Here is a 16782-nt window from a genome sequence, read left to right on the forward strand (position 1 = left end):
TTCAAGAACTGTTCAGGACTCATTTCTTTCTACAATTACACCACTGCATACACTTATGAGTAGAAACATGATGATAAGTGTAATACTTGTATATGCTAAGGAATATAGTGTACATTGTCTCATAGCTGTATTAATGAAATATAATTTCATTTATTATATTTATTTACATTTACACAAACCCTATCATCTCCATCATATCTGAACAGTATGTATGTAAAATTAATTAGTAACATTTTGAATTAAAAACTCCTAAAATACGCCAAATTGACTTCCATGTTGACAGATTTCTGTGTACATTATTTTTTTTCATAATGTTCAGATAAAATATCCTAAAAGAAAGTTTAATTATATAAAAGATGGGATGTCAAAAAATTTTTAACACAATAAAAGCTTTAAGCTTTTATTTTAAGAATAAAATATCTCAAAAATAAAAAATAATAAAATATTTAAGAATATCTCAAAAAAATTAAATATTTTATAATAATATAATCCCTTAACACAGAATTCTATTGAACAGAAAATTTAAGAGAAAGTATAAATAAAGCTGAAAATTACTAAATTCTTAAAAGGCCTATAGATAAATGATCAAGAAATGAACTACATTATAAAAATACTAGGTAGTTGAATGAATCTTTTGTAGGTGTTTTACTGTTATCTGAAGAATGTATATTCCATTTTAGAGGTATACCAAAAAAAAAACCCTAAGTAAAAATAACAAGGACATAATAGTGCAATTAATGTCATACTTTCACACAGATAAATATTTCAAATGTGCTTATTTTTTAAAAAAATGTCTTATTAATAAAAGCAAAATTGATGTTAGGTGACTTTCACTAAGGCACCATTAGTGAAAAACCACTTCTCCCTTTCCAATTCTCACTTCTGATAAAGACGATATTTAGAAAGGGACATCAGCTAATGGCTGATCTGCTTTAAGTGCATGTGGAATTGCATTCAGACACACACACACACACACAGAGTGAAGACAAAATAAATCCTGTATTTGTGGTACAAAAATAAAATACATCTAAGATGCATTGTTCCATTAATTATAATAATGTATTAAAGTTTAATCAATACATCTGTCATGCAAAATTGACCTCCTACAAATGTTGAAGCATATCTATCTTTCCTATTAGAAGTGAATTCTTTAAGGATGGAAGTCAGAGTACTTTTGGGGGGATGTTGTGTGTGATTTCTATTTTATCTCCTTATACAAGTATTCAGTGTTTTGGAGTTTTTCAGCATGACTGAGCCTTACTGAAATGTTTGGCTGTTTCAGGTATTTAGAACTTCTCTAAATCTTGTAGCTCTGTGGAGTATGCTGATATAGGTCTCTTACTTTTCATGAGTCTTGTTTTACCTTCTCTCAACACTTGACATAGGAGTTTGCATCAAAAATAATCAACCGCTCACCATTTTCTATTGCTCTGGCATGGCTAATCCCACATATTTGCTAGGCGTTTTCAACAAGCCATATATAAGTCAGTAAAATAAAATTATCAACAAACTTGAGAGATAAGCTGAATTTCATTACTTTTAAGTTTTCATTTCAAAATCTGCATGTTCAGTAAGGGCTTGCTATGCTGTCTATGCGGCTGATTTCTGATCGTTTTATGCAAGGCCGGATATAAAATTCCAGCTGAAAAAGAGCTAAGCAGTGACCTACAGGCATTTAAAAAAAAACTCTAGAAACCTGCATAGTCCCTAAATTACTCCTAAAACATTCTTTAGGGAATGGGATTGGTGGTTACCATTAGGGTGGCATACATCCCCACCCACCCAATCAATCAATCAATAAGTCAGTCAGCCAGCCAGCCAGGCCAGCCAATCTAGTGGTTTATGATTTTTATTGAGCTTCTGTTTTATTTTGCGGACCCTCTGCCAATCTTTTTGCCAATGATAGGCCCAGAGTCACTCACTAAGTTGCATAGCTGAGTGTGGCCATTAATCTATGTCTCCTTAGCATCATCAGTTCAGTATACTAACCGCTATACACTTGCTGTCCTATTAGGATAACTTATATGACAATCTAATATATTTATACACATCAAAATAATTCATCAATAATCTGTCTCAAATTACTGTCAAATAGCCAGAGTCCTGGTTAAAATTATATTTCAAATATGCAAGGATTCCAATAATCATTCTCTTAGAGGAATAGTAATAATAAGTTTTCAACATAGCTATATACATAATTGAACTTTTAAAACAATTTTATACCACAGATCACCTTGTGAGTAATAGGGATGGGAAACTTACTCTGCCAATCTATATGGAATTTTTCATGATTCATATTCAGAGGCAAACATGCAATACTTATTTTATGAAAAACAGAGCAATAGAATTATTTGATCTCTTTGGCATGTAACTCCAAAAGAGGCTGTGCAAATGCTGTGTGTACGTGTACCTATAGATATGGGGAACACAGAGAGCAGGATCATGACCCCAAATAGTAATGACCCCAAAATACACAAGATTCCAAGTGACTGCTATGGAAATGCTATGCCGTTTTATCAGGAAAATTGTGGATATATAATCAAATTAAAATTTGCATGTTTACTGAAATTCCCTTGATTTGCTAGCCCACAAATATCATCAGTGATACATAAAATCATGCAGCATGCAAACAAAGAGGACACACAGAGTTGCAAATAATGGTAAGAAAAACAAGGGATGCTCAAACAAGCATTTGTCAAGGGTCTTCTTACCAAACAGTGAAATCCTATGCCTGACAAGAACTCCAAGTTTGCAGAATAGGCTAAAGACAAAGGATAAATAAAAGAGAAGGGAGGGGACAAAGGAAAAAAGGAAGAAAATAAGAGGTGATGTATGAGCAAGAAAAAGCAACATGATGTTTTGCAGAAAGAATCAGTACTGAGCAGAATGTAGGACTGAAAATACTAGAAAAGTTTCCAAGAATTGCTCCACAACAAACATAGTTAAGAAAGCACATATCTGAGGTAAAGAAAGAGAGTAAGTGGGAAGCCCTATCAAGAGATAGTCTTTAACATGTTAGGCAACAAAGTTTAATCAGTAGCCTAGATATAGATACAAGTGTAAACATATATTTTAAGAGCAAGAGAGAAAAGGTTCTGAGTAATAGGCAAATATTTAATAGTATACAGTACATTCATTTTATGTATGCATAACGCTTATATTGCTTTTTAAAATAAAATGTATTTGACCCACAATTCCTACTAGCCACTGATCAACACAGATTTACTAAAACCATTCATTTCAGTAGGCTTGAATTCTGCTTAATTAAAGTTAATGAAAATGAGTAAGATACAAATTTAAGTAGATATGAATGGATTAATTTTTATAAAATGGATTGCATTTGGTTGCTCTGTTGCACTGATACAAACTGTTTCCATGCAAAAGAGAGCTCCATCTGTAAATGCAAATATGAGTTTTTATGAACTCAAGTCATACTATCAGAAGGCTGATGGATTAATTCTAGAATTTATTATTCCCACATTTTCAGAAATACTGTGATCAAGGGATATTCATATTATGAATTAGATAAGTAAATAAATATTAACAACATACCTTATGTCTCAGAATGAAGTAAATTTAAGCTCAAATCTAAATTCCTTGAAATGTATGTTTTATACAATATGTTAGGTCTGGAAGCAATACTAAGTATTATCATTGCTCCCAGACAAAATGATATAATTACTTTTAATTATCTCTTAATAGGTTGACTAATTCAGTCACTCTTTTATATAAGAAAACTCTGCACTGTTTAATACTACCTTGATTAGGTTAATGAATCAAAATATCAGTCACAGAGGTATTTCTAAGGCAATATCTTATTTTGAGAATCCAAGACCAATGTAATTTTTAAAAAGACACTGAAAAGCATTAAATTTTTCTTTTATTTTGTCTAATTCAGAAAAAGTTGTCAGATACAATGTTAAAGTATATTTACATATTTATTCTGTCATGATTTTCATATTTTGTTTTCAATTATCAAATGAGATGAAAACAATATTACAAGTTTTGAAAATAGGTAACTTACACAGGATATAATGTAATTATTAGTCTCAAATTCCATTTGCTAATCTTTTGATTTAAAAGATTCAAGAAATGGCAGTGGTGAAAATGTGTTATGGGGAGTGCTTTTGACAATAAATAAATGAATGAATGAATGAATGAATGAATGAGAGCATTATTACAGAGAATGTACAGACCAAATGTTTGCTTTCAGCAGGGCCTTGAGAAATGTACAACCATGAGAAAGAAAACGTATTCCAAATCAAGCTGGTGTAATTGTAGAAAAAAATGAAATAGCTAAAAATAAAGTAAATAAACTTGAATTATAGGATGATTTCACAACAATATAGAATTGAAGATTTGTTGCTGAATATAAAAGAATGGCATATGATAGAAGAAAAACAAATATGAGAATAAATGAAATGCACAATGAATTGCTGAATATTGATCAAGATGAAAGGATGTGTATTTTCACCTTGTTGGTTGATACAGATATGGATAAATGAATACATAGCAAAGCAATATTAGTATGCTGACTGGGAATGTGAATATGAGTGCCCTTTAACATATAGATAATGGTACATTGTCTACATGTAAAAGGACATCCATATTGTTAATTAAGAACCCAAATAATTTGCAGTGAAAGCTATACAGCAGCGGTCCCCAACTTTTGCAGTTTGGTGGCCCACCCGGGTGGGTGGGGGGAATGAAACCAGGCCATGTGAGCAGTGGGGCAGTACACGTGCACCCACACACAGCTCAACTTGCACGAGCAGCAGGCTGGCATGTACATGCACACACAGCTTGACTTGTACTATGTGTGCCACAAACATGGACTTGAAAATTAATGGGTTGATGATGCAGGTAGCCATTTTGACAGACAAAATGGAGCAAGTTCATGAATTTGTGTGCTTTGGTAAAATGTTTAACAATTGCATATGTATATATTATGATAGAAAGGTGGTATGTGATCTGTTGTGAAGCAGAAATGTAAAAAGAAAAATACTGTATATAATATGTACCTTGTTCACTTTGTTTTATGGAAGTGAGAATTGGGTATATCAGGAGTTAAATTTAACTAAAACTGAGTTGAATTCAGTGGATCCTTTAAAAAAGGTATGTGGTTTAAAAAAAAGAATATAAAGAGTGAAGAATGAATGGGTGATGAATTATTTAAATATAAAAGAGAATGATCAGTACAAAAGAAATCTATTGAGGTGGGTTTGATTATGTAGGGAGAATAAATGAGGATCAATCACAAAATGATTATATGAAGAAAGACTGAATGTCTGAAAAAGTCATGTTAAATTGAGTTGATAAGATCCTCAAAAAGAAAAGGATATTAGAAGGCATAAACTGGCTGATGAAGTGAGTTATAGTTTATGAAAATGTATGCCTTCTAATAACATTTGCTGGTTGTAAAGTTTGCTACATATAGTAATTCATATAAAGATGGGAATCCATGTTAGCCATAATATACTGTAGCATGTATGTGTATACATGTGTATCTGTACCAGTAATACCAATAAAAAACAAGGAAACTTGGTTAATGCTTGTATGTCACCTTATCTAAAAATATACTGGTGAAATCAGCATGAGAGTACACAGAACGGCAAAATTATTGATATTCACATGTGCTATTTATGTCCTGTTTTTCTAGCCCCAGAGTATTCAAAGCGACTATCAGATGCAAAATCATAAAAGCTGAGAGCCTCTCTAGTTAAAAGCAATGTAAAAGAAAAAAAAGGGTGGTGGAAAGAGAATATAAGAGGTGTCAAAACATGGAAACACTACTAGGTATAGGAGAAAGATGAAGGATCTTTATTATTCAAATTTCAGTTTTTAGAGTTCATAACTTTATAAAATAGATATTGGATTTTTGTTACTTCTCACTTTTCTAAATATATCTAAATATATCCATAAACCTGCCAAGGTTTAGAATATGCGAATTGGCTATTATACTTTATCATATACTATGTTATATATCTTTTTACCTGGTTACCATTTCTTTCTCCTTGTTAGAAGCATGACCCCCACTGCTCAGAGGTCTGCTTGCTGCAGATAGGAAATACAGGCGGTGATTTTTGAAATACTGATCAATTAAAGGAAGTACAACCTGAAATAAATACATGGAAGAGATAAAAATACTATATACTGATTAGTACAATACCTTACTGCTGCTTTTATTATCCCTTAGTTTTGTGGCACTAAAGACCTGTCAACATATAGTATATGCAAGATTTATTAACATAAATTCAACTTTTCTCTAAGACATGTCCTTTAGTAGGATTCAAAATTTTATCCTTTTATCTGGAGGTACAAAATAGCTTCCAGTCTTAATGTTCTTATATTTTTACTTTATTATTTTTTATCATTTTAATTGCAGAAATTCTCCCTATGCCTGATCTTGAATTGGCAATAATAGCTCAGCAATGGAGCATTAGCTTGCTCAAGCAGCTATGGATGTTAGTACTTCAAAAAGTTTTACCACCGGTTCGGTGGGCGTGGCTTGGTGGGTGCGCTTTGTGCATGTGCAGACACTTTGCAGGCACACCAAATGCGCACTTTGTGCAGGCACAGAGGCATTTGCACAGGTGCAGAGGTGTTCCAACTCACCTCCTGCAAGCCTGCACTCTCCCGGTCACTTCAGCAGTTGCCACACAGCACTCTGCTGTGCCACACAAAGTAGCTGCTCTTCAAAAGCAGAGGATAAAGGTCAGTATGGGAGCCCGGGCAGGTGGGTGGACCGGTTCAGTCTCCACTGCTCATTACTGCTACTGGCTCGGCAGAACCAGGCCGAACCAGTAGAATACCGCCACTAAGCACCACCCAAGGAATAATTTTTGCTTCTAGCATGTATTCTTCTAATTTTAAAAAAAAATCACTACAAGTCACTGCATGATTAGCAAGCAGGAATATGTTACTGTGCTACCATCTGCAGCATTTATGTGGCTTGTTCTCAATGTCATAACTACGCTTTACATTTGATTAATATTAACTTTTAATTTGCCATAATAAATATTACAGAAATACTTTACTTTAGCGAAGAATTTGATTTCTTGTTCATAAGGAAACTGTTCTCCTTTTCCTCTGCTGACGCCATCTGTATAAGAAAAAAAAGTGCTGCAAACCTAATTGAATATATTACAGCCAATTTTGCATTGTATTTCATCTATCCATTCTACAGTACTACATGACTTGAAATGTTGCTTTTTATTTTAGATGCTTTAAGGTTCTTCATAACCCACAAAGCAGCACATTAACAAACTTGATTTCAGTGTATAACATTCATATACTCTATAAAACAGAATTCAGTCTTTGTTAATTTGCAACAGTGTCTTGCATTATCAACAGCAGCTTGAAAAGGCATTCTTTCTCTCTCTTTTTAGGAGAGCAAATTAAATCCCCAAGACTTTTTCTAAGAACTCAGCTACATAAAATACAAATTACTTCTGATAAATAGCAATTCATATATTTCATAAAACAACTGTTATATATAGTACTTGAAAGGTTGACGGTAAATGTTAAGAACCTTATATTATTCTGTGTTCTATATTTTAAGAGAATTATCAGTAATCATTTCAGAAATGTTCTTCTTCCAAAAAGAAGAACAAAAAGAAGTTAAAACTAAAACAGATCATGAGTGTATTATACTTTCTAAAAAGGTCCACTACTCTTCTCTTTTTTTTATTTTCATTTATGTGATTAACTGATTGGGAAGAGGGGAAGAAGTATGCATTTCTAAAAATTCGGCTTTCTATATTTCATTACCAGAGTTGCTGGGAGTCAGGTAGCATATAAATTTAATCAATTATTATTATTACTATTGTTAGTATTCTACGAATAGTATACTATTTGTACTTTGCTAAGAAGTAAAACTAATCTTCCTGACTTCTTAGAAAATAGTCAGAACGTATTTCGATATCTTCCTCACCTACAGGCACAAAGCAGTTAGACAGCTGTTAATTGATAATTGTTTTGCTCCTTTGAAAAATTTTCATGTAGCTTATGATTTTTTTTTCAAAAAGTAGAGAATGATTGGCTCTGACTCATTTTAAGATCTGGCTGGTTCATGCACAATACTAAGCCAGTCTTTTTTTAAGATCTACTTTATTACAGAAGACATAGTGACTTGACTGATATCAAATGTAACACCACAATGTACTAGCACAACAAGGATAGAGAAACCACACTACAGCTTAGTATTGTGTGTGGAGTCTTTATTAATGAAAGTGTTCAACTGCTACCATTCAAAAAGAAATAATGTTGAACTGTATCTCAAAAAAATAACATAATTTTAACACTTTTTAAAGCCACTTGCTTCTTATTACCCATGTAAAAAAACTTGTTAAGGCTATATTTTATATAGTAATATAATATATTAAATAATATCAAATATATATTTACAATAGCTTACCAAATTCCAGAATATACTGATGGGCTTCATCTACATATCGTATCAATTGCTGCAGAAAACTGTAAGCAAATCTTTTTTCAATGGATGGTGTGTCTAATTCTAAATTCTTTAAGCCTCTGGAACAAATTAAAAAAATATTGCTCCCAACTAAGAAAAAATTTAGAAAGGAGATCTTATACAAACTTTGAAATGATCATAGAGACAGTCATGACATTATTTATTTACCAAATGGGATATGTTAAATAAATAATTTAGACTTAAAATTACATTCCTTTTAAGTAGTGACTACCCTTTGACAACTCATTTAATGTTTGCTCTTTTATTTCTGCATCATTATATTAGCAAGCTTATGTGGACATCTTTCTGCTTAGCTTTCAAAATCACAAAGATTTGCTGGTGTCTATCTTGGAGGAAAGTTAATTTGTTATTATTATTGCTTCTTATAATTTTTTATTTTTTGTATTCTCTTCAGGTTGGGACAGGCTGTAAAATTTTAAATTGGAGACTGACAGGTTTGAAAGTCATGCATACATTATAGTTCAGCCCCTTTGGGTATAATAATAAATTATGAATTAATTTAAACCACAATATCAGAATTTTATTTGATTATATTGGTTTTGCTGTAGAAAATTCAAGGTTGTATTTCTGGTTTTGCCACCTACAATTTTACAATCCCCACCTTGAATTAAGTTAAGTTGTATATAAGCTTATCAAGGAAGGTTTATGGCTGAAAGTTATGGGTCTCTAGTTCAATCTTTTAATTTATTTTTATGTACTTATTTATTTGAATTCCACCTTTATTGTTTTTATGAATAATGCAAGACAGTGACCATATACAACACACCTTCCTCCCCCTATTTACCCCACAAAAACAATCTTCTGAGCTGGATTGTGCTGAGAAGAGAGAATAGTCACCAAGCATGCTTTCATGGCTAATGTGGGACTGGAATTTGTGGTTTCCTGCTTTCTAGCCTGGTGTCTTAACCACTATACTGAACTGGTACATATCTAAAGAGATTGTTAGCAATAGGATTGAATGACAATATGCATATGCAAAGCTATTTTATGCTACATTTATGAGTAAGAAGTCTAGTTACTATCATAAATGTTGTGTCTTTTTTATATGAAAATCTTCATCCTTACCAAGTTCTTAAAAGGCAGGAAATCACAAAACTGTTCTTTTGCTTCCCCTTCTTAATGAAGGCCTAACAGTTTATTATTTAAGAAATTATATGCTATTGTCGTTACATTTCTTCAAGCAGCTTGCAACCAATCAAATTTGGTAAATTAAAAATAAAACCAACTGATTTTTTTTTCTTAAAAGAGAAGGGGGAAAACTCATGCAGAACAAAATTCTGTCATATGAGTTCCTCCCTGCCAAACCTGGAGAGAATGATGATGTTCTTCACATATCCTTTCTCACAACAACATAGACATCTTTAATTTTTCTGTTACTTTTTCATAGTAAAGAAATGTTATCTTGGATCATAACTCTTAGATTTGTCAAGAGAAAATCAACACTTAATATTTATGCCTTCACATAACACATAAAGAAGAAAGATATTATTTGGAAAAGGGCAAATCAACACATAAATACATATCTTAGATGTAACTATTTTCTTATAAAAAACAAATTTTGCCATGCAATACATTTTTCAGCTACATATTTCAGCTTTAAAGCCTATAGCAGTAACTGATTAGCATTTACCTGGACACAACATAGCCATTAATCTGGAGGAACTTCAGAATATCTTGGGCTTTCTCTCTATCTTTTGCTTTTTCTTTGGCTGTCAATGTATCATAGGGTACAAGTAGGGGATGATTTCCTCCTCCCACTAGAATGCATTCAGAAATTAAATGACAAAATAATGACAGTATGTTATTTTTAAAAGAAATTAAATTTCATAAAACATTAAGACATTACAGTACTCACTTTGCCCTACTGGACATATTTTTAGTATCATTACCTCCATGTTGTTAAAATAGGAAATATTTAATTCCATATCATCATGATCATCATTTAACGACCCCATAATCTCTTGTGGGATGGAGTCTGAACAACTGAATAGAGCTAGCAGAGTGTTTAATGGCCAGATGCCCTTCCTGTTGCCAATGCGGAGTTTTGTTTAGCAGATATATTCTCATTGTGCCCAGAGAGAAATATCCGCGTCTACCTAGGATCAAACTCACAGCCTCCTGATTAGGAGGCAAGAGCTCCACCTCTCAGCCACCACATTACTCCTTATATTCAATTCCATATGCTAATATTTTAATTTACTAATGCTTATTGCTAAGAATGAAAATCCCAACTCCTACTATCCATATTATTAACCTGTTATGCAGTTTACTTTTATATGCCACCCATCTCACTGTCAAGGGACTCTTACTCAAAGCTCATTTAAAATTTTCAAAGTCATATGTTGCAGAGGTCATTTCACAATTAATTCTGCACAAATATCTTAGAATCACTTTTGCTTGCATGCATTTTAATACTTTCACCAGGTCAGGCACTGCAGAAATGGTTACTTTAGATTATGACGTAACACCATATATAAAATTGCACTTAAAATGTTAAAATATATTTTTCACACAGAATCATTATTATATGTAGCATATCACAGAGTTATCAAACAAAAAAAGAGAAATTATACTGAAAATATATGTTTTGGCTATAGAATGTTAATTTCTGGGTGTCTCAATTTTCTACTTCAAAATGCAGAATGTCCTGAACAAGTATTCTTGATGGTCAGCCTAAGGTCATTTATATATTTTAAAAAGAGATTGTACCTTTGGCTTCAAGCTCCATTTTCTTCTTCTTCGCCCATATGTTATGATAATTTTCAGCCATCATCTCAGCCATTGCCTAAGGAAGAAGAAAGACATAAATAATTACAATTTGTTCTATAGTAGGTTAGTTAAGTTTGTTTTCATTTTTTTAAACAAAACTTTTGGTCCCAGCCAAAAATATTAAAATACCAACTACTGGCATGTTTTTAAACAATTAATTTGAGACTTCCACAAATTGTCTCCAATATTACAGAAATTACATGAGCAGAATTCTGCTCCTGGCATGCTCCCTCAGGAGGTGGGGAGGAGGAAATTTTTACCAATTCACCCTTCAGTTCCTTGTGCTTCCCTAAAATCTGGTCTGGAAGACTGGAGAATCTTCCAGATCAGTGTCAAAAGTAGCAGGGAAAGTTGCCAGGGAAAGGAGGAATTGGCAAAAATTGCCTCTTACCCTTCCACCAGCTGGAACAACCATAACAAAACCCCTACCATTCTTGGAAGACCAATTGCAGGTCCAAGCATCTGTTAGAAAAGTTGGAGAATAAATGATAACTATCAGAGGGTTGGTAGAGAACTGTATTAAGTAATTATTGAAAAAGCCACATAAACTTCTTAAAACATTACATTCCTAAAGTTAATGACAATAGCCACATAACTTACATGTAATTCTCTGGACAGGGTAACATTACTCATGTCAATTGCACGGGGGCTATAGCCATGGACTGTATCTACAGAAACCTAAATAAATATCAATAGAGGCGTTAAGAGAAAAAAAGAACAATAGAACATATTTGAACAGGTTTAATGACAGCTTACAGAGGGGCTCTATCAAGGAATAGGAAAACATTGACAAATTTATCAGTGTATCATGATTTCATATTAAATCCTAAATGTTAGAACTGTGCTAGATCTCATTATTCAAAATAATCTAGTTAAAACTTAAAACTGAATGCCATGAATTCTAGAATGCCAATGTTACATTTACCTTAAACTGAATAAATGATGTATGCATTGAATTACAATAAAATGAAGGTAAATATATAGATAAGACTCAAAGCATAAAACATATTAATTATCAAATATAGTAATCATCAAATAATGTAAACAGATGCTAAAAGTTTCAGCTTATCAAATTTCAGGAATTTCAATGCTGTATAGGAATTCCACTAAAGTTCTTATGAAAGTGAAAACATGTATCACAAAACATTTAGAAGCAGTATTACTTGAAGAAAGGATTTCTCCTAGAAAAAAAAAAACATATTCTCTCTCAAGCTTGTTTATATTTAAAATTACATTTCTTTCTATATACTGCCCCTGTTAAATCGTTAAGAGTTTTATAAAAATCACAATCCTAAAGTATTTTGTGAAGAGAAATTCCATTTTCTTTAGATACTTCAAAAACAGCAAATACAAAATAAACATAGAACATTAAACTATATAAAGTTTAGATTATTTTCCCCTACTTACAGAACTTGGAAGCCAATGCTCACACTGAAGGAATGCTGCAATTTCTATCTCCAAAACAGTATTTTAAAAAAATAGCTAGGAAATATTAGTGATAAAGCTACTAAGTAACATCATCAGAAGTGCTTGCATCTCAAAATATACCTGACTTGTCTGTGATATCCGACGTGAACGATTATAAAGAGCCATAGTATCTCCTTCCCTTGTTCTTTCAACTCGCCATCCCCAAGCAAGCATGGTTTTCAGAGACTCTTTGATTGGCCATCTATAAATTTCTTTTTCCTGAAAAAAAAAGTGCATATATGATGATCCTATTAGTAGTAAAAGAGTTGTCCTCACATGTGGTCAGTAGCACTCAACCTTTTGACTGAATTTGAGATATGTATAAATAACAGAGACCACCACCAAGCAAATTTATATGAAAGGTGGATCCTTGACTGGAAAAATCTGCTTTGATTCTATGCATATCTATTTTAACTTCCTTAGCAACCAACATTCAATTAAAAATTATTTTGGTTGTAGACGAGCATAAAACAAATATCAGAACAATCACTCTGAAATACAGTAGAAGAATAAAATATCACATTGATAGAATAAAAGAAAAGAAAGACTAGTATAGAATTACAAAGTATAGGGATTAAAACCAGGGTGAAACCTATAAAATCATAGTCTATAACAGTGTTATAACTCCGGTCTATACTATGTACAGTATTATGAGAATTAAAGTTACGCGTTTGCACACATGCCTGCTTTCATGTCTTCCTCCTAACCCTTTGGGAAGGAAAATTCTGCAACATACCTGAAGAGCTGGAACTCTTTAGGTGAAACTCTGAAATTCTTATGATAGGGAAATTGAAACCATGAGTTGCTGCATTGCCTTTTTTTATACACCTACAATATATGTATATTTTCTTATTTGCAATACAGTACCCAGGCTCAGTCTTTTGCTAGCTGATCAGAATCCAAGATAATTTTGTTTTATAGTGATTATTATCTGCCTTATGCTATTCTATGATCAAAATAAATAATAATTTGAAATTGAGCACTAAAAATATCAATTATTATCTATATGACAATAAAATATTTATATAGCTTTTCTTTATGAAATAACTATTTAAAATCTATATATTCATATCACTTATATAGTACATTAGAAAAGATATAAATGTAGCAATAACAAAAAGAAAGAAAAAAGGATATTTGTAAAAATCCATTAAATATAATACAAATATTATAAGTATTACTTTCTAAGAACAGAGTACTATCCTCAAATTGCAGCATTATATAGGAAAACAATTCCTATTAAATGAATCTTTTATGCTTTTGGTTATATATCACAACAGCTGAAAGTAAAGCAGAAATATCTTGCCCTCATAAACTGAAAGATGTATCATACACTTCAAAAGACCCTCTAATTCTTTTATTGATGTGAACTTTGGACATTGACAATCTATCACAACTAGGAGACAGGTTAAGCAATAAGTAGTAAATTAGTAGGAGGATTGCTAAAAGCTGGGGATACCAAAAAATCAGTATCCATGGGAAAGAATAACATCTCCATGCTTTACCAAACTGAAAATCCCCAACTCCAAACTCTTAAGAGAAATGTATAGCATCCTGTGGAGAAAGTATTATTATCAATTTTGTAATGGCCAATTTTATTAGGACAGTGTAGTTGCCCCCACAGATCCTTTCAAATAACTTCTTCACCACCAAAAGCTGATGAGATTAAATGGGATTTGCAAGTGATATGACAAGCATATGAAAGCAGTGCATTTACTCAACAAAGAAGTATAGTTTGGAATTAGCTAAAAATACTGCTGACTGACAGAAATATACTTCCAGTCCTAAAACAGAATACTTATGCCATTCAAATGTAAGATACATAGTTCAGGGAAAAATACTTGGATCCTGTTTCAACAATCACCTTCACAGACTATTGTCCTGTGATTGTAATGTTTAAATCTATAAGGATTTATTGAGCAAAGGCTCAATGATAGGTGTAAAGTTTTTTCTTCAAATCCTAGCTTTAGTGTGCTCCTTTATTGTGCAAATACTGCAAAATTCATCGCACACAATCTCTTCAGACCTTCCCTAGTGATGAAGATTGATAGGGATGAGCACAAGAGAAACAAAATGGAGGCTAGAGTTCCTATCACTATTTTTGCTGGGTTTATGGAGTATGTTTCTTTTTTCTGGAATTCTGGAAGAATTCACACAAGTCCTGTGCTGTAATAAGGCAGATAATCTGGAGAAAATTCTCACTGTCCAGAATTTATTACTCTTGCCTTTCCAACTAAAAATTTTACATGTGACAGAAGAAACAACATATATTCTTCAGGTCTTAATGGAATTTTCTAACTAATGGGAAAGGTCTAAAATTGATTGCTACTTTCAATGATTAAAAGAAAAGATCACAAGAAAAAAATCTGACATGAACTTCTTACCTTTTCTGATAATAGTTTATATTGTTTCATTAATGGCTGCACTTTGGAAGATTCTGAACATGTTTCACCATATATCCACCCATTTGCAAACTGACAAAAGTTTAAAGAAAAGGAAGGGATAAGTTGATCAAGAATATTGATGCCATTTATGATTTGGATGCTCTTTTTGCATGCTATCAATATACTATACCAAGCTCATGAAGCAAATGAAATTTCCTATGTTTTTACCTTGGTTCTTCTACTTTCTTCTGATCTTAAAACTTGTTATAACAGCAATTAAAAATTCCTGGGCTTTAATTTGTCATGCAAATTTTAGTTTCACAAGTGTTATACAGTATATTACATCTTGTATCGCAATTGCTTTTATAAACTGGTAATGAGATCATACTTAAAGTGTCTATCCTATATATATCCCAAATATTAACACTCATGTACAAGGGGGAAGTATTAATTCATCACAGACCCCAGAATTTCCAAAGGTGTAGAAACGGTATGGGGCAAAATCTCTAAAGGATTTTAAAAACAGCCTGATTAAAACTGAGCATGCTTAATGGACACAAAATGCCGACTGGCTGTTGAGTAGAATGAAGAGTGGGTTGAAGAGAATACAGTGCAATAAATATACTTCGGAATCTTCACTGAGGGTATGAAGAACCTGTGTGTCTATGATTGAGCTCACCATAAAAATTGAACAAGTTATGTCGAAGCACTGCAAAAAAAAAAGTATGCTAATAATTGTAACCTCTTGCAATATCAATCTCCATTTTTCAAAATCTTCAGAGGAAAGACACGGATGTTCTTCAAGTGAATTGGGACAAATACAATTTTTAAAAAAAACCAATCTGTTTTAACAATAATGGCATTGTAAAAGACAACCATGCAAATGCAGCCATCCAATTATGTGATGATACCAAAAAAATGTAAAAACTGGGCTGATCCTTTTCTTAGAGAAAGTAAATGCACTTAAAAATGTAAAAATCTGATTAAAGAATTAGAATGTTTGAATTAATGTAACATAAACAAAATTCCATGATGAGTATTGAAATGAAAAATAAAGTAAGATCATTAGCAAGAATCATTCCCTAATGCTTTACATATATCCCAGCAAAAAGAGAGAGAGAGAGAGAGAGAGAGAGAGAGAGAGAGAGAGAGAGAGAGAAGGAGGGAGGGAGGGAGGGAGGAAGAGGGATGCAAATGATGCATAGATGTGAACATACACTTTACCTTTTCCATGCACCATTTATCGTGAGAATGTTCAGCATATTTGTTTATAAAGTAGTCTAGTTTTTCAGGAATTGTAATGCTGAATGAGAACAAACAAGGCAAAGATAAGTATTTCATGACAGGTTTTTCTTTATATTTATTTATTTTACCTTAAAATCATTTAAATATATCAGCATTTGCATTTCTCTAATTCTAGTGTTATCACAGAGAACAAAAACTGGTATGGGACCACTTTATAACAATTTTGAAAAAAGTGAAATAATCAGTCACTGAATATAAAGGAAACTTAAATTGCTAATTGTACTTATACTTAATGCAATATGATTATTAGAAAACAAAAGTGAAATACTCTTTCTAAATAATTTAAATATTTTTTGTATTTGAGAATCAAACTTCATTAATAAATAGTTAAGGAAGAATGACAGTTTATGACAAATACATTTT

The 16782-nt window shown here is 32.2% G+C and overlaps 1 protein-coding gene across 1 annotated transcript in view; it reads right to left on the reverse strand.

The window, feature by feature from the left end:
* Window positions 1-16782, reverse strand: part of RYR2 (ryanodine receptor 2) — a 288713-nt gene that overhangs the window by 82133 nt on the left and 189798 nt on the right. The window contains exons 54-63 of the mRNA XM_087937122.1: window positions 16339-16417; window positions 15115-15204; window positions 12812-12949; window positions 11864-11941; window positions 11204-11279; window positions 10125-10251; window positions 8417-8532; window positions 7038-7102; window positions 5994-6115; window positions 2712-2761 (exon numbers count right to left, since the gene is read on the reverse strand). Coding sequence (XP_087793248.1) covers window positions 2712-2761; window positions 5994-6115; window positions 7038-7102; window positions 8417-8532; window positions 10125-10251; window positions 11204-11279; window positions 11864-11941; window positions 12812-12949; window positions 15115-15204; window positions 16339-16417 — 941 coding nt within the window. The remainder of the gene's footprint in view (window positions 1-2711; window positions 2762-5993; window positions 6116-7037; window positions 7103-8416; window positions 8533-10124; window positions 10252-11203; window positions 11280-11863; window positions 11942-12811; window positions 12950-15114; window positions 15205-16338; window positions 16418-16782) is intronic.

Source organism: Pseudonaja textilis, chromosome 1 (assembly GCF_049901715.1).
Source record: "Pseudonaja textilis isolate UNSWEBS1 chromosome 1, rPseTex1.2, whole genome shotgun sequence".
In the NCBI taxonomy this organism is placed as follows: domain Eukaryota; kingdom Metazoa; phylum Chordata; class Lepidosauria; order Squamata; family Elapidae; genus Pseudonaja; species Pseudonaja textilis.